Raw genomic sequence first — 19,053 nt, 5'->3', positions numbered from 1 at the left:
TACACACGGGCTTCCACCATTTATCCTCAACCGAAATGAGACTACGACGGCCAGTATCGAACCCGCGGCCTTAGGGTAAGGAGCCGAGCCACTGGTTCACCGAGGCGGACCACGCCCAAGTGTCCCCGGTCGCCTCGTCACTGCTACCTCGTCCACTCCGCGACACTAATTTCGGATTGTAGACGTGTATTCATCTGTATTGCTTGTGAACACTCAGACGATCTCGTAAACGATGCCATATGCGTCGACAAACCCTTTTATGACGAGCGTATTTGTCATGGGATTTTCTAAAAAAAAAAAAAAAACCAGGCCTGCGCGGAACGGGCAGCACAATCACAGCGAAAGCTGGAAGAGCGGCTTTTTCGATTTTTAAATCTCTTGTGTAGCTGTTACAAGCACACTTGCAGGGTGCCCACTAAGCGATAAATAATCAATGTGTAGCAGACCGACATTCACTGTGTTCTCTTGTCATTTTTTTAGAAGCGTAGCATCCGCTACGCACTTTCAGAAAATTTTGTGTATATTCTTGTTGCAGTGGCTGACTACGAAGAATTATGCCTGAAGTGGGTATGCGCTACAGTTAATAGGTGAACAAGAACAAGCTTTTATATTGGTTTGGATCATTAGATTACCCACCCGTTACGCTTTTCGCATTGTGTGACGCCTGGTTGTTTCTTTGAAATGGCTTTATTACACATATTAACGAGATTCCTTTCCCGGCATCAAGCCTGCCTAAGGCAAGTTTGCAACGGAGTTTGAAGCACCGGCGTGCCTCCGTGATAGAATACTCAGGTGACACGCAGAAAACCCGTGTTTGAATTCCGCCGTGTCCTTGGTTTATCTGTTTGTCTGTGTTATTTGTTCTCGAGTTCGTGCGATAGTGCACGTGAGCCTTGTGATCTCGTAACAGCTCTCGCTGTACAAATGAACGACGACGAGTGTACTCGCCATCAAAATTGGTCCCGCACAAAAGCAGCGAAGACACTCGCATTCTTTGGCTTCTTGACGCTAGATGGTCACACTTGTCCATGTTGGAACAGGCGTGTCGTGGTTTTCATTTAAATGAAGTATTTATTCTATTTACACGCGGCATAGCCAGCTCATGTTATCTTCGTGGTTAGAGAAATAAAGGGATCCCATTGAACTGAAAAAATGTTTAAAAAAAGCTCTAAAATTCACCAGGAAAAATTTTTCGGCGAGTTTCGGCACGTTCTTTGCTAGGTCATGAACTGGTTAAGATGTGACGTACGCAACATGCGCACATGTGCGGGGCGTTGCCGTCATTGCTTTGGTCTTGCATTCATCCGTGGTTGGTGTTTTAATTGTCTTAGATATTCGGCAGAATCGACAAAACCAGGTCGCGTAGAGAAACACGAGCCCACCGTGACCGAAGGGGTTAACTAGAGGTTCCATCACCTTTGAGAGCAGAGACGAGCTTGCGGATTCGGAAGCCGATGTCGCTCAGGGCCTTCTGAAGCTCTGGCATCTTGCTGTGGAGCTCGTTCATGGAGACCTTGGATCCCTCCATGGACAAGCCTTCGGGCAACTTTGCGAATCCCATGGAGACCGGGCCATTGACGAGAACAGACCGAATGACCTGCTTCACCTGGACCACGTTCACCGCCGCCTTCGTGGATATTGCATGCCGAAGGGTGTTGGCCGCTTGCCCCAGCAGAGCCTGCTGCTTGTCCAGTTGATCCTGGTCGGTGAAAAAGGCTTCGTAAGAACTTTTTGTCGACACTTAAGGGACCCCCAATCCACCTCACATTTTTTAATGTCTCAAGTAAACTTACCCATTGAGTTCAGAGTGCCATAACGATTAACAATTTGAGACACGGCAGCTACAAGCCGCAGGCGTGCCAAAAAAGAACGAACAAATACTTGTCCTCTACGTGCCCTCCGGTATCCCTACCGTTGGTCATGGCGTTACCACTGACGTCCAGTCTAGTCAAAACGAAGAATGTTTGCTCGCAGTTAAGCGAACCCCTCACGTGAACATCGCCCAGGATGAGAGAAGGCGACAAACAATAAGCGTAACTCCACTATTATGGCATCGCTTCAAGATATTCAATAAACACTTTTCGAACTACGTGTTTGTTGAAGAGTAAAGCACATTACACTATCACAACAAAATTTTGACAACCTTAAGGTTATCCGATGGCCACATAAATGTGAGCATACATGCTTTTCAGAATTTCACCCTTGTCAAAGTGTTGCCGCAATGAACAGAACTCCGACACGTGCTTTTACGCGAAGCAACTCAGTATTATAGTTACTAGGCTTGATGGCATTACGCTCAGTGGGTTACTATACGGACTCGTTGTATTAACTTCGTTATGGTTCTGAGTGATAGAATACATGCCAAGTTGATGTTGAGTTTCTAAACACTGGCTTCGAGAGATGAGTGGCCCCGTTAGGGCGATACACAAGAAAAGTCTCGCAGGAACATCATTGGTTATTAAGCGGGGGTCCGTGGACCACAGGGGCGTCTTTGGAGGCACAATACATTCAATGACAACAGCGCCTTCTAATTTTTGTTATGTTTTACGGCATAACGTAATTGTACTGCGGCAAAGCCAACTATAGAGTTTTTTTCTTGACGTTTTTTTTTTTTTTTGCTGTTTTCGACAACATATGCATGCGGGGATACTTTTCTAGGTTTTCCTTAAAAAGAGCCATCATATTTAGAAACAGGTGGAATGGGGCTAAAAACCGCACAACTGATTGACAGCTGACGAGATCGAATTGGCATCTCATAGTTCAGTTGAACCATTTTTATTCCAGAGAGAAAATGCACTTGCAGCGTGCTACAGGATGTGTTAATTCGGGATCATTGTATCAGCACTAATCTTGTTCCCACTCTTTCTTGTCTTCGCTGTCGCCTCTTCATCCTCAACATGAGCTGGGCTATAACGAAATAGTAGTATCTGCCCCTCCCCCCCCCCCCCCTCTTTTTTTTTTTTGGTTCTCGCACTGCAAGGGGTAACCCAACTTCTAAAATTACACTGGTGGTCCCCGAAAAATTCATGGCTGAGAGCCGCTGCCACAGAGTAACGCGAGCATCCGATCGGATTACTGACTACGGTAGCATGTGACGCAAAAAATATATCCCACGTATGTAATCATTATCAGCCACACTACGCCCACTGCAGGACAAATGCCACTCCCATGTTTCACCAGATCTGGTACTGTCCTTGCTGCTGCCACGCTGCATCCACAAAGTTCGGCCCCATGTAACTTTTCTTTTCTTTACCCCTTGCGCGTTTGCCTTCTTTTGTAATTCAGCCAGTTACCATAAATGCCCAGCTGTTACCCTGCCTATGGGCTAAAGCCCTACCCTTGCTCATTACTTCTTGATTACAACTACGAAATACTTACCACCGGTTTGTTCCTCAACCCACTACGCTCTCTTCCCATGTAAAGGCATAAATAAAGCAGCCTGCTTACATGAAGGGCGAGGATCTTGGCACTGCATAAATTCATCTATGTGAAGCAATACTTTTTTGCAGACTAGTTGGTTCATACTTGAAAAATTGAATTGCTGCACAAACTTGAAGAAAAAAAAAAACGAGAGACAGGAAAGAGTGCAGTACTCTGCATGCAGAAAAGTGCAGTAACTGCACTCTTTCCTGGAAAGAGTGCAGTTACTGCACTTCATGGAAAGAGTGCAGTAACTGCACTCTTTCCTGTCTCTCTTGTTTTTTTCTTCAATTTTGTGCAGCAATTCAATTTTTCATCTATGTGAAAGACACGAAGTATACTCAACACATACCTTGAGCATCGTCATGCGAAGCACGAGTTGGGAGCCCTTTTCTTGAACCGGGTTTGACAGGAGTGTGACCTTGGTGGAAACCATGATTGATTTGGGAGTGCCCTTGGTGGCGTCAGTGAAAAACATCCAAGCGTTGTCCTTTATGCTGAAAGATGACAGGCTGTCCTTGAGAATGACGAAACCGCCAAGGGGGACGGTACCTGAAACCACACATTTGAGACCAAGACATTACTAAGCGGGGCAAGTACCCTATTTCCGACATTCCAGGTTTGTTAAAGCGAAAGTCAGATTAATAATCTAACGGAAAACTTGACCGGTGGTGGTGACCGCTCCGCGGCGTCGGAGGCGAGTTATGCAAAAGCTCATCACATGATGACGTGACCTTATGAAGTCGAACGTCATTTCGACGTTAAATTCTAGTGTGACGCACTGTGACGTTAAGCCACATAATGCCGTCGTAGCGCTTTTCTGCGGTAGACGCAGAAAACAGGACAGCGCCCGATAAAAGAAAATGAAGGCGGTGCTAGGCCGTCTTTTGAACGAAATCATATGTTTACTTTTAGCGTTGTCATTAGGATATTTTCAATTCGAGTGAATGCACGTTTGGTAATTAACCCAATTTTAACGCACTCCCAATTTTATCGTGCCCCCAATTTTCAAGATCGAACAAAAATAAAGCCATAAAAGATTACACATCGATCCTAACGCGCATTCGCTGTCAACAAAAAAAAAAATAAAAGTCATGAACCGTATATGCCCGCTACTGCCGTGCACGAGATTTCCACGAACGAACAAAATGTGCAAACATTTTTTTAAAATCTTCAACTGGGAACAGGCCGTTTATTGCACTTCATTCACTATCGCTGTCGGAGAGCTTATCGCACTGAAAAATGACGATGGCAGTCATCCAGATGGGCAGCTAGGGGGCAGTTTCGGCTTCTACGCGAATTGAACGCGCACGCGATTTTAAGGCCTATTTTTTTTTTTGAAAAAATGTTGGCGTTGGAATTTTGTAAATACGGTATATATTCTGGAAAATATGCAAACAAGGCCTAAATAACGCCACAAGTGGCTGGAAAATTCTACACGTGACTCTGCGAAAAAAAGCCCAAATTCACTTATTGTAAGTGGCACTGGCAAATTTAGTTTCGATGGCACCGTTTCTTCACACAGACTCGCCAAAAAAGAGCCGACTACTTGCCTCTGTCCACCTCCTGGAAGCGCCTGAGCCTGGAGGACCAGGTGTGCAGCCGCAGAGGATAGGAGGCATCCATGGTGGCCAGGGCGAGTATGACGTCATCCCGACACGAGTCCACACCCACGGGGTGCCACTGGAAGGCGCGCGGAACCTTGAGCACCTGTCGCAGGAAGAAGCCACCGCCGCGCCACACGTACAGGAACTGCTCCCGGAGACCCGCCACGGCCAACACGTTGTCGAAGCCCACGCGGAACAGGGACACGTCCGTCAGATCGGTGCCGTGCAACCTGCATTGTGCGCGCCAATTTTCGGCTAGAGGAAGGAGAGGTCTCGAACACACGGCCCACGCCTTGACAAGAACTGTTTCTTTGCCAAATGGTATTCGCGTTGTTTACTCTCATTGTGATCGATAGCTGTTCGTGTAGAAGAGGAAATTCAAGGGCTCGTTTCCTTTTTAGACACAATAACTAACAATTATGCGAAGTACGGGGGATGTTAGCCATAATTGTAATGTGAACGCAAAGAAAGAAAAATGGAACCTGCGGCCTTCGAATGACGCGTCCGATGCTCTTGGCAAAGACGGGACTGGTTGCAAGCATCTTTCTTGTGAAGCACCCCACGCGGTCACTTGCCGTTTAAACGTAACCACGGGGTATAATACCCGTATTTAATAATCGCCGTGCAGCTATAAAACATTTTGAAGATAAGCACCGATAAGTTCCTCGAATACGGACGCCAAACCATCTTTATAAATGATCCATATACGAGATATGAATACGTTCTTTCGAATGGTAAGAGATTTTGTTCACCCCTCCCCCCTTTTCTCCATTTAAGCCTCCTCCATTGTCCTCGAAGGGCTAAACTTGGTGACTGTGGCCCACCAGCTGAGGTGAGTTATCTGCTCTAGTTGCTTCCAATTAGGTCAGTAGCATCGAAGTGTTGCAGCAGTTCTTTTCCTTCCTTTTGTAGCTGCCGTGTTCAAAATCATGGTCTGAAGATTTTCTAGGTTAAAGCTGGGCGGAAAATCTAAAGTCAACTGTTACAATCAACAATACCTGAGACGGTATAAGTGAACTCTTATTCATTGGAGATGAACGCAAAAATATGATTAATGTGTGGGTTTAACGTCCCAAAAGCACCATATGATTATGAGAGACGCCGTAGTGGAGGGCTCCGGAAATTTCGACCACCTGGGGTTCTTTAACGCGCACCCAAATTTGAGCATACGGGCCTACAACATTTCCACCTCCGTCGGAAATGCAGCCGCTGCAGCCGGGATACGAACCCGTGACCTGCGGGTCAGCAGCCGAGTACCTTAGTCTCTAGACCACCGCGGCGGGGCGAACGCAAGAAATATGTGCAGCAGAAAGGAAGGAAGCCGTCCCTGTGCGTGGGGCTTAAAAGGAAATGACTATGAATTATATCGCGCTCAGTTTAAGCTACACTGTAGAAGTGCCCAGCGTGACCAAGCGCACTGTATATTGTTGTACAGTGGCGCTGATCGTGGCTTAATTATCATAGGAAGGTTTCACTGGCCGTGCGAGTGCGCATCGGCTCCACTTGCTTGCAAGATCACCCTCGTTTCACCCCGAGATGGTGTCAGCCTCGAAAATGATAACTTGCAGTTATCGGGAGAACATTTTGCTGTCTGCGAGTGCGCATCGCGACCAATTGCTTACACTTTTCAAGATATGACTTGATAAGCGCCACTATAGACCTTGCAGTTTGCACGGCCTGCACGGCCACGCGTTCGGAAGGTGTAGCTGATATTGGGAGTGATTGCTCATGAAAAAAGGGCAAAGTGTCAGAAGTGCAGCACTTACATGTCAAAGACCTTGAAGTTGCTCGCGAGGTCATCGGCGCGGTAGACCAGCACAGACGACGCGTTGTTGACGGCGACGTAGCCGTAACCAGATATGGTGGTGGTCTCCATGTCCACCGCCATCGGAACGTGGATCTTGACGACGTGGCTCAGCACCGTGCCCCCTGCGTTGCATCGGGAACAGTAGCTGACAGCGCAGTCAAAATGTTTGAAAAACCAAGAGTAGGCTGTCAAGTGCAGACAGCTGGGCTATGTACATCATACTGGTTGTTACGGAACCTAATATACTGATCAACAAGCACACAGACTAGCAGGAATGCTTCAACAATGCCAGTTTGTGTCTTTCTACTAGTCACCGCCATCGTTCCCTAGATTAATTGAAGAGGTGCGTAGTTTCATCGGTACGACAGCGCACCATACTAAGTTTAGAGAAATTCTTGGCCCATGGCCAACAAGAGGTTTACAGAAGCGCGCTTTAAAACCACTGAATTTTTCTTGAAGACAGTGACATTGTTGGCAGTTACTATAATGTAATCTCTTCTTTTAACGTCGCAGTTGTGTGACGAATATTTTTTTTCATTGTTATGGTGCGTAATGGTTCAAAGTGTTTTGTAGCCTCACCATGATGTATGAATGCTGAATGCTAAGTTGTACCTTGTATGAGATACGTTAAGCAAGGCTCATTACATTGAGAACATTTGAGCTCTGACTGCAATTATGCTATTTGTTGCAGATGAATTCTAAAAGGTTGCTAAAAAAAAGCTGCTATAAATACCAAAGTGACAACTACGCCAAATCAGTTACCGGAATTTGATTAAACCGCAGATAGTTTTGTTCGGAGATATCTGGAGGTGGCCAGCATTCAAAACTCGAGCGAATAACAATGCGGTCCGACCCGAGACATTCCGTGACGGAGACTGTAGCAGAGAGGAAGCGTCACCTTGGCGTATGTCCGTGAAACCGACGTCGGCGTACACGGAAGGGAAGAGCAGTACGAGCGCCCCTTCCTGTTGGGACTGGAGCCAGCGGACCTTGATGGGAACCTCGTTCAGTTGCAGTGTGTAGAGCTGTGTAGAAGAGAGAGGGAGAGGTACGCACACACAGTAATGTTTTTGGTGGTGAAGTTGCGGTTGACGTAGTCAGTCCTGTATCAGGTAGTACGTAGTCAGTCCTGTATCAGGTAGTACGTACCAAAACCACAATATGGCTCCGAGACATTGCAAAGGAGGGCTTCCGAGATCCAGACTACGTGGTGTTCTTTAACGTTCACCTAAATATACTTTTCGCCTCCATCGGAAATGTGGCCGCAGCAGCCGAGATTCGATCCCGCGACCTTTGGGTTAGGATTCGAGCGCCATAACCACTATAGACCGCCGTTTAGGGTTCAAACCTACGATATGATTTTGAGATGCGCCTTAGCGGAGGGGCTTCGGAAATTTTGACCACCTGGCGTTCTTGAACGTGCACTAACATCGCAGATTACACGGGCCTCTAGCCTTAACAAATGCGATTCCCGGGATGGTTATTGAGTCTGCGACTTTCGGGTGAATAGCCGAGCACCGTGGCAGAAATCCCGAGTGTTCACAAATTTAACGCGACTAGAAGCGTAACGTCCGCGTAACGATGTGTAGGGAACGCAAGCCTCTAATTGCGTTAGTAAAACAACCTAAACAAAGCGGTTTCACTTCACAAGAAAATACCAACAGCTGATTATGTGCGTATAATTCTAATAAACCATCACGGGAATGCGCATGTGCAGCATCTTACGGTGTCTGCTTTCACGCAATGCACAGTAGCTCTATGGTGGAGTAAGCAGCAAACTGCTGAACATATTTGACGAGCCGTAAAAAGTTGTCAATGCGTTATAACGGTCACAGATCGCAATATCACGCGTAGTTGTACGCATTCACACCCTCAGTTCGTGTCATGAGCATCTATAAATTCTAGAAAGAAGTGAATTCCAATTGACCCACGGCGTAAATTTAACACAGACACCGATTTGAGCTTTCCCGCGTATTTCCTATGAGATACTATGTATTCCTAGGTTGTACAAGGTGCTACGTTTTCCGCGTTGCGTACACCGTTCTGGGTCCAATTTTCTGGTGTACTTTGCAAATAATTAGAGAAAACTTGCGCATTTAAAGCTTACCCGTCACGCTTGCCAGCATTGCAGTGAAGCACGACATTATGACATTCGTAAAGCAGTTGCGTTACGCAAGCTCCTCTTTATTCAGACGGAAGCGCAATGCATGGGACTGGGATTCACATAATGGCAGTATTTTTTAGTCATGCAGGTACGTCGAATTTTGCAGTCTTTTTCGCGACATCGAGAGCTGGCAAAATATGTCGTTATGGTTAGTTTGTGTTTTTTTTACACCTATAGCTTGCGATTACAGCATAAATAATTTGGTAAATGAAACTGAAACCTCCGATTTTTCATTATAAAGATGCCTTCTAACTTATGAACTTTTATTGCTTATATAAGTGATGATCTGCAACGACATTGCACCACGGGGAACGTGCCTAAACCATAGGTCGGCACAAAATGGCGCAGCTCACGAAGACTCACTCAGGAAATATTTCACCCTTAGGATTCAGGCTCACATGAATTTCAGTCGACCGCACTCACACTCGACTTTTCCTCAACAGGATTCACTCGAGCTCAGCGAAGTATCGCTCACCCGGACTAGCGGCTCAATTTAAGTCTGGGTGAGTGAGTGAATATAGACTCGTGAGCTAGTTCACCGACCTGTCGATTAAACGTGCCACACCGAGCAAACAGTGCGAAGGCGCCGCACATAATTCGAGTTTGCGGGACTGACCAATGATTCTCCAGCGGCGTCCACTTCGTAGACGACCAGCTTGGCAGTCAGGCCAGTGCGAATGATGAGCACGAGGAACATGCTCTGGAAGTTCTTTTCGTTGCGGAGGAACACCGTGGCATCGATGATGTCATCTGAAAAGCGTGCACAAGAGGCGGCGATGCGCGTAATTACAATATTGCTCTACGATTTCCCTGCATTTTTTTCGTAAATTGAAGACCACGCAGCGAGTGACGGAAAGGAAAACGATAGGTTTAAACTTTAGACATAAGAAGAGAGCAGAGTGGATTAGGGAACAAACTGGGGTTAGGGATTTAGTTGAAATCAAGAAGAAATGGACATCGGCCGGGCACGTAGCGCGTATTTTGTATAACCGCTGGTCATCAAGGGTAACTGACTGGATTCCCAGAGATGGCAAATGCACGAAGGGGTGACAGAGATAGGTGGGCTGATCGCAGGTACAAGTTGGCAGGTATAACGTGGCAGCTGAAAGCACAAAACCGGCTTGATTTGCAGAACATAGGAGATGTCTTTGCCCTGCAGTGGGGCAGAAATGAACGTGGTCTAACTGCGGAATGCTCGCTCACCCGAACCAGAGCTGAAGCGGAAGATGGCGTTCCGAGTGAGGAGCTCCACGTTGGGGTTGGTGAATCGCCAGAGGTGGACGTTGTTCCGAGCCACGGCCATCACGTGGTCGGAGTGATTGTGGTGAAGGTGCGTCCAGCGAACGGCGCCATACACGTCCGTCTTCACGCCGGTAAGCATGAGCTTCGTCACTTGCAGCTCTGGGTTAAAAGGAAAAACGAAGAACACATGCAACAGGAGCAACGTTTACGAACGCTTCCTTCAAAGAAACCGTGACACTCAACTTTTGCTCATAGTGTAATGTTAATTAATCATTAATCACTGACAAGCCGGCTAAATTTCAGGAAATTTGATCGAGAATTAGTTTTTTTTCCGCTGTAGCGTCGCGCACGACAATCTGAAAAAAAGACTTATGAGGCGTGGAAACTTGGGCAAGTTGGTAGGACATAACTGAATACGAACAGCGCAACAGACAACGTCAGATGAAGGTAACACAGCGTTGTGTTACCTTGATCTGCCTCTGTCGGCTGCACTGTTCGTATATTCCGCAAGAGAGAAGTTAGCAGAAACACGTGTTTTTTTTTTGGGGGGGGGGGGGGCTTTTAATGTGCAATTAACGCAAAATGAAGCTTATTGGCCAGTACGCCTCTTTCCTGTTAACTTCTTTCTTGCAATTTTTGTACGTGGCGCTACACCCAAAAAGCCTGTAGTGAAAAACCAACTAGCCTGCATGGACACCCTTTTTCAGTGTATTGGTGGATAAGTTAATTGGTATTGAATATCTTTATGAACAAGAGAGCGACCCCAGAGTGACATCACAGGTGCGCTCGTGAGCTGTGACGGAACAATGCGCTTGCCTTGTGAGTGGCTGTTTTCTATCCAACAAAATTTTGTTTCGTGATCAGCGCGTGCAATGGAGCTATTTCACCGTTCCCCACATTGGCATTGAAGACTAAACGTTTTGCAGCGACTGAAACTGAAGTATAGAGGACAACTATATTGAGGACGCTGTGATAAAATCGCTGTCACCGGCGGTGGGCTGGGTTTATAGCCGGTAAATTTTAGGGGTCATGTTACAATGAAGTTTTACAGTCCATTTTCATGTATGTATGGACCGAATGACCTAATTTTGCTGAAAATCACAATGTGGTGGATGACCGCGTCATGACCCCTTTAAAGGGCATCAAGTGCTGGATCGGTTTGGCCGAAAAGAACTGTCGTTTAATATTGCACTTCATTTCGACGCAATATGTTGATTATCAGAGAAGAAATAAGTTAGTAAAAGTTATAATTAAATTTCACGCTCAAAGCCAAAGCTGGTACGCCATTGTCGCACTAGATTTCTAAGCATTTTTCTCGTTCAGTTGAGTCACGAAGGCTCAGCTGTTTTCAAATATCTTGTTGGCTTTTTTCTTGGCGTGCATAACATGCCTTTTGCAAGATGTTTCAGCGCGCGATCAAAGGAAAAAGGACAGGGTAGACAGAAAGAGCGCCGTTTTTTTTTTCAGCGCTCTTTCTGTCTACCCTGTCCTTTTTCCTTTGATCGCGCGCTGAAACATCTTGCAATATGACTACGCACCAACTAGCCCAAGTTTCCACTCTTGTGAGTAACATATGCCTTTACTAAAAAAAAAAAAACGAATTTGGATCGAGCAAAGGAAGTCAAAATGCGTGACGTCATAGGAATTGGCGAGCTTTAAAACTTATCAACTTATCTCCAGTTTTGCTTTGATTCATTTTCAGTATTGGCGGTAAGTGACTTATTTCTGTATTATATTATTTCATTGTCATTGATGGAAAAGGTTAAGTTACTGCAACATACCCAATAACTTTTCAGAACTACTTTAAACGTGCTTGTGGCTTCCATGAATCCAGATACATACGTTAAAATCTGCACAGCTTCCAATCGAAGTCTAGAGCTACTGCCGTAAAGTTTATATTGCGAAACGTTACTTAAGTGCTAAATGATAAATGAGACGTGGTGTAAATCTAACACCATCAACTTTCGACGTTGTTGACAGCAATGCTTCATTAATAAAACTGCATGCTTTACAAGTTGCGATGAATGACCCCGTCTTGCCCTATTTTTATGGGGTTTCTCAGAATTCACTTATCGGGCTAATTCTGTTTACGATGTATGTTGGCGATGTTTTTCAGCAGTGACGAGCCTTCAAGCTGTAAAATATGCGGTTGATGCAGCAGTTATATTTTTTAGTGATGAAGCTTAATATAGCAACTACTGTCGTTGAGCGGTTGAACAGGGTCTCGACGCGTTTCAGAAAGTGGTAACTGCACGACCGAAGAAAAGTTAAATTGTGACAACTTATAAATTATGTTATATTTCAAGGTGAAACCAGGAAGTCGGAAGAATCACCCTTGATTATTCCAATGAAAAAAAAATTGCCGGGGAAATTATACCCTCTCGGTCTCCTATGCTGGACTTTGTCCGGAAGTTTGAGTGCATGAGTCGCTCGTCGCTGACGAACTGCGGAACCAGGCCGGTGCTCGGGTACGTGGTGTGGCTGAGGATCACTTGCAGCGCTGCCCGAGACAGCCGGGACTCCAATGCAGCGGGAAGTGCCGCCTGGGAAACGACATACATTCGTTATTTATCCAACAGAGAACTGAGACTAGGGCGAAGAATGGAAACCATTTATTGTCTTTTAAGCTAAGTGATGTGCATCAATAGTGGCGGAACCGAAATTAACGGGGTTCACACTTTCCGATGTCGGAATCATGAGCTCACAGTAGTGGTGCAGAACTATCTGTGGTACTTTATGTAATATCATAAGCGAGTCCCTATCGAACTCTTGATGGTATACATAGAAGAAACTAGTAGTAAGTGATTCTAAAATGAAAAGATAACAGTGAGCCCCGTAACTGTCTCTCAGGGGGAGAACACCTCAACAGTAGCTCACAGGGGGTGGGGGTAAGGAGGGATTAAAATGGTAGGATTAAAAGGTATAGAGATAGAAGGGAAGAGCAAGGCGCAGGGACCGCCACATACGGAATAAGGAGAAGATAGGAAAGAAACATGGTCGCAGGAGTCCGAGGACGGGGCACCACTCGGCGAGAGTTCTCGTCGGCGTCATGAAATGGCGTAGGGCGAGCCAGTCGGCCAGAGCTGCGCTTTCGTCGGATATCGCGGGGGCACAACCAGTCGGCACGAAATCCAGTGAGCGAGTGATAGCAAGTTAGTAATATGGATAGTGTGGATTCAACCGAATGAACTCATTGCAGCGTAAACTGAATTCTCCGAGTACTGTATGGTGGAGAAGAAACAGACAGAAGGACACGAAAGTTGACGTGCGTCCGTTTCTTCAGCAGAAAGATTGATTGGCAGATAATTAAGCTGAGTTAGCTGGAAGTTGTTATATGTGGCGGAACTGCACAGCTCTATAGTCTTATTGCGCTTTGGGATTTCAAAATAAAAAAAATATCAAAACACGAGTTTTAGTTAGGTGTAGCCGGCTAGTTCTGATTCTCTACAACATTTTCACTTCCATCGAAAAGGAAGCCGCTGCAGCCGGGATTTGACCCGCGACCAGCGGATCAGCAGCCGAGTACCTAAGCCACTATATACAGACCACCACGGTGGGGCTCGCTAGCAGTGACGTAGCCAGACATTTCCTATAGGCGTCTCAACCCCTCTTACTGCATGTTCGTGTGTGTTTGTATGTTCGCATGTATACACACACGCATGTATACACAATATTCATGGCAATTTGACACCCCCTTCACAGGGGGTGGAGCCAGGGTTTTTTTTTTTTCTAAAGGAGGTGGGGGCACCGACGTTTCTCCAGGGGAGGGGGGCAAAGGGGGGCAGGCGAGAATTTTGGAGGGGCTTCTGCCCATCCATGCCCCCCGTCGGTACCGCCCCTGCCCCCTCACGCAGGTTGAAACCGACATCTTGAATCAGCTAATTACCAGAGCTCTTAATATTTAAACAGCTCAACAGGCGTTTTTTTCCAAAACAACTGCGCAACGACAAAGCACCCACGACGACACCCAGCGCTGGGCGTGTCCGTCATCCGTGCTTATGCGTTGCGCCGTCGTAATTAAGTTATGAATGACTGAATCGCCCAAAATACTGTTTTTATCAATATTACAAGGGAAAATAATATTGAAATGCGTTCCACTAACGCGACAGTAGAGACCCTTACGGCCGTTCCGACAAGGCAAACGTCCAGCGCCTACAGGTTCTATATAGGCAGCTCACGATACAGCAAGTCACCTTCTAGCAAATGCTCGCTGATAGCTCAATGATAATTGTTTTTTTTTACGGGTCAAAACCATGATATGACAATGAAGCACGCCGTAGTGAACGGTTCCAGAAATTTCGACCACGTGGGTTGCTTTAACGTGCACTTGAATCTAAACATTGCCGCCCCAGTCGAAATTGCGACTACCGCGGCCTGAATCGAACTAAGGACCATTGGGTTCGGAGCCGAACACTAACCACTGCACCGAAATGGACGCCACACTGTACGAAACACCACTTGTGGCAGCTTTACAAAAACGTCGAAGCGTACCAAAAAGCTGAGCAATCTACGCTGTGCATTGTAAAAGAGACTGTACAAGCAAATGCGGACATAGGGACGAGGTCAGAACATCACAGACGCTTACAAACAACACAGTTCAGTTGTCAGTAGGCGTTTGTAGTGTCCCGGCTTCTTTCACGTGTCCGCTGTTGCATGCCCTGTCTTTTTCAGAATTAATACGTACCAACCAGCTCAGCTCTGTTATTATACGATATGCCTTTCGGACAGGCGGCGTGGGAAGCCAGAGGAAAGTTCCTAGTATACGATGTTTACTAATTTACTCACCGCTGTCGCAAAGTCCCATAAGCAGGCCTGCAGGAGTGCGCCCAGCACCCACGTCGTCAGCTTGTCCATCCTCATCAGCCTCCTCGGCTTCGTGGAAACGGCCACCGCTTCAGAAGCACCGCGACGCTCTCCGTTAAGCATTCTGCCGTCTTCCTTTGCAACAGACAATGGTTTTTTTTTTTCGAAGTTCTTGCGCTGTTGCGCGAGTTAGTCCCCTAGAACAGTGACACTGTTCTGGAAGACTTTTGCGGAGTACCTCCGCGACGCTGTGCTTCGATGCTAACTGTGGGCAACGCCCCTCGTCTAGTTTTTAAAGGAGCTCGTGGCCCTTACGACAGCCAATGACCGCCAGTCAGGAACCTCAGGGCAGTGTCCTAAATTATGAGCCACGGATGACGTCATTCTACAACAGAAGCACGGTGAATTCTTATCGCTTTCTTTATTGCTTTGGAACAGCGTGCGCAGTCATTCTATTATTTTTTTATTTTTTTTGCCACGTGGGTATGAAATAACAAGATAAAGTTCTTGAAAATTTTCAATTCGTAAGCGTAGTACGTATATACAAATAATAATAATAATAATAATAATAATAATAATAATAATAATAATAATAATAATAATAATAATAATAATAATAATAATAATAATAATAATAATAATTTTATTGGTTTAACGTCCCAGAACTACACTGTGATTATGAGAGACGCCGTAGGGTATATAGGGCTCCGTCAATTTCAACCACCTGCATGGTGTTCTTTTTGCGTGCACCTAAATCAAAGTACAGTATACACGCACGAGTACGCACACTATTTTGCATTTCTCGATGCATACCTTCGAGCTAGGACGAACTTAACCCCACAGCTACTGGCTGCAAATATTTGCAAATCTGCGCAACGGTGTAAATGTTTTGCAAAGAGCACAAGTTAACCTGATTTATGCATGACGTGTATTCCCACGTTAGTTTTCTACGCATGGCTCGAGCGGCTTGAAGGGTGTATCAACGGAGTGCTTCTCTGCTGCTTTCTTTTTTGTTCGTATTTGGTTATGCGCGTGCAGTGCAGAAGATATTGGTATCATGATTAGCGAGGCCAGCTGTTCTTTCTCAGCTTAATGACAGGCGCAAATAAACTAAATAAATAAATAAATTAATTAATATCGCAACACGCTTTCTTAGTTCACGTACTTCTCGAAAAAGCATGTCAACATATAACCAGAAAAAAAATTAAATGCACGATAAGTTCTGACAATGCTGACAATGTAAGGGTCTAGAGCAACGTGGAAACTATGCACTCCTACCTTTTAGCCCTTCGTCACTGGTTTCCCAGGCCGAACCGCTGCCTCCAGGGTCTTTCAGCTACGACAGACCGCCGCCGTGGATCGGCCATTACGGTGCTCAGCTGCTGACCCGTACGTCGCGAGTTCGATTCCCGTCGCATTTCGGTGGAAGTGAAATGCCAGAGGCCCGTGTATGGCGCACGCTAAATAACCACCGGATGGTCGACATTTCCGTGGCCTTACAATACGGTGTATCCCGTGATGATATTGTGGTTCTGAGCCCCGCCGCGGTGGTCTAGTGGCTAAGCTACTCGACTGCTGACGAGCAGGTCGCGGGATCGAATCCCGGATGCGGCGGCTGCACTTCCGATGGAGGCGGAAATGTTGCAGGCCCGTGTTCTCAGATTTGGGTGCACGGTAAAGAACCCCAGGGTGTCGAAATTTCCGGAGCCCTCCACTACGGCGTTTCTCATAATCATGTGGTTGTTTTGGGACGTTAAACCCCACATATCAGATTATTGTGGTTCTGAGTCGTAAAACCCCAGATATTATTATTACTTCTCGGATGACAAGGATACATCACAAACCGATCAATTACTCGCAATAAAGTACACGGCAACATGTGCCGCGTGATGCAACCAACCCTGGTCACTTCAATTTTTAAGGCGAGAGCCATAGATGCCTCATCAAGTGGGAAATTCGGCGACCGTGATGAAAAAAGCCACGATCACGTGATGACGTCATTATGACGTCCTAGATTGCAATAACGTGTGGCGCCACCATTGCGTCACAGATTCTGGCGTGACGACGTTGTACGTGACGCCACGCGACGCGGTTGTAGCGTCTTTCTGTGGGCGGCCAGCAAGACCACCTCGAGAGGAGAAAATGAAGACAGCGCGCTTGGCAGCGAAGCTCCCTTGTACATCGACTAAGGGAAAACAAGTGAAAATGGCTTTCGCCTTGAAGTCGATTTCTTTTTTGCATTTATCTCATTCAGTGCAGATGTGTATGTAATTATAGCCGTTTTTCTTTATCTTTTTTTCAAGTTTACGAGGTTATATGAGTGATTACTAAACTATTCATTTTTCAACTCTTTCCTTCAGCAAGAGAACTTCAATTCATGGCTTCGAGGAGGGTTGTGTCAAGTATTCGAGGAGCAAGAACAAGACTCATCTTAGGTGAATGAACAAGGGACCCTGTGAGCTTTTTTTTTCTGCTTCTTCAGTTTATGTGAGAATAATTATGGTATAGGGAACCACAAACAATGTATCCTGTGCTTTCCTTGACTTGTCTATCGGTTTCAACAGCTGTGTATATGCGGGAAGCGATCGAGCCTATCGTACAATTCCACCGTTCTCATAACTATGGTTTGATAGATGCATACACCGCGCAGGCGAATTGATTATCGACAGGCGACCACGGCATAGCGTACAAATTCTGTCCAGTCATCCGTGCTCGTGCGACGTCGAAAGCAGATGCCCGTGAAGAGCCCGTCTGCGGGAGATAACGATAAGAGCGGAGGGCTGCAGCGTCGCCACGTATCAGAAAACACAGACAACGAAGCTGTGTGTTGTGGCGAACTGTCGTCTATTATAGTGAGCGATATGTTCGATAGTTTTGTTGTGAGCAGCTGATACTACGGAAACATGACGCGACGATCGCGTGTCACTTGAGAGGTCGTTGCAGCGAGATCAGCGGCGTTAATTGTGAGTTGCTGTTGTAATGCGCATCGATAGCTAGGCGTGCGCTATGTCCCGGCCCAAAGAGGAGGTTGGAGGGGGGAGTGTTGCATCCCAGGCTGAGTTCGCGCTTGGTATCGTGCAAGGTGCGCTAATGTTTTGATGGAGTGGGCGTGTAATAGTTACTTAAATATGAATGGATTCCTCAGGTAGTCAAGGCTTTAGCTAATGTTTTCCAGCCAACTGTGTGCGGAAGACTATTCGCCCCCGTGCGCACGCTTATGCGACTATAGGGTGCGGTCTATAGCATTATAGGGTAACTCGCGAAAAAAAAGTAAATATGCTTAAGACCAGATCGCGTCAGTGTAGCTTACACAAGCAAAGCGCTATTAATAAAGATAGGCGAAAAAAAAATAATGCCAGCACCGTTCAGTGATGTTACAAACAGTCATGAGGTCATAAAGAAAAGATAGGGCGAACTTTGCCATGTGCGGACCGCTAGTAGGCCCATTCTAGACACCCTACCGCTAGCGCGGCGAAAAACAACGTCTGTTTTGTGCGTTTGACCTGCTTACGCCGGGTTACTCCGAGTTAGGTTTCACCAGCTTCAATTACTTTCATTTTTTACCCGTTTCGAAATGTGGCCGCCGTGACCGGGAATCGAACCCGCGTCATCGAGCTCAGCGCGAGTCGTGTGTTACGCTAAATTACAGCAGTAGGAAAAAAGAAAGGACAAGTTCAGGGGAAGGAGGGAGTCCGATGGTGGAGAAAACAGACGTTTTAACGTTTTGTTGCGCAACTTCGTCGAGCATAGACAACGCCCGCAGGCTCGACAATCGCTGCGATGCTCCGGAGGTCGTCTGTGGCTCTAAAATGAAATGTAAGAACAAAAGAAAATGATTCGATCTATAACAGCTCCCACAAGTAAGAGGCATTCAGAAAAACGAAAGATATCTTACTGCTGCTGGGAAGCTCCCCCCCCCCCCCCCTTCTTTCTTTCTCTTTTTTTCTCTGGGAGATGGGGGGGGACGTAAATAGCTAGCTTGACTGCTGCTATTGAACAATTTTATAGGA

At 46.2% G+C, this 19,053-nt stretch overlaps 2 protein-coding genes across 3 annotated transcripts in view; one reads left to right on the top strand and one right to left on the bottom strand.

The window, feature by feature from the left end:
- Positions 1 to 15,345, bottom strand: part of LOC119165144 (uncharacterized) — a 42,193-nt gene extending 26,848 nt beyond the window's left edge. For both annotated transcript variants that reach the window (XM_075870797.1, XM_075870798.1), the window contains exons 1-9: positions 15,026 to 15,345; positions 12,618 to 12,783; positions 10,202 to 10,399; positions 9,615 to 9,748; positions 7,733 to 7,859; positions 6,794 to 6,956; positions 4,974 to 5,257; positions 3,773 to 3,972; positions 1,417 to 1,699 (exon numbers count right to left, since the gene is read on the bottom strand). In XM_075870797.1, the coding sequence (XP_075726912.1) occupies positions 1,417 to 1,699; positions 3,773 to 3,972; positions 4,974 to 5,257; positions 6,794 to 6,956; positions 7,733 to 7,859; positions 9,615 to 9,748; positions 10,202 to 10,399; positions 12,618 to 12,783; positions 15,026 to 15,166 (1,696 nt within the window). In that variant the 5' untranslated portion in view covers positions 15,167 to 15,345. The remainder of the gene's footprint in view (positions 1 to 1,416; positions 1,700 to 3,772; positions 3,973 to 4,973; positions 5,258 to 6,793; positions 6,957 to 7,732; positions 7,860 to 9,614; positions 9,749 to 10,201; positions 10,400 to 12,617; positions 12,784 to 15,025) is intronic.
- Positions 15,346 to 17,405: 2,060 nt separating this feature from the next.
- The window catches only part of LOC119163964 (protein MEMO1), a 29,750-nt gene continuing 28,102 nt past the window's right edge, over positions 17,406 to 19,053 (top strand). Inside the window, exon 1 of the mRNA XM_075870796.1 lies at positions 17,406 to 17,478. Coding sequence (XP_075726911.1) covers positions 17,421 to 17,478 — 58 coding nt within the window. The 5' untranslated portion in view covers positions 17,406 to 17,420. The remainder of the gene's footprint in view (positions 17,479 to 19,053) is intronic.

This window comes from Rhipicephalus microplus, chromosome 8 (assembly GCF_043290135.1).
Source record: "Rhipicephalus microplus isolate Deutch F79 chromosome 8, USDA_Rmic, whole genome shotgun sequence".
In the NCBI taxonomy this organism is placed as follows: domain Eukaryota; kingdom Metazoa; phylum Arthropoda; class Arachnida; order Ixodida; family Ixodidae; genus Rhipicephalus; species Rhipicephalus microplus.
This window is presented reverse-complemented; position numbering and strand designations above follow the sequence as displayed.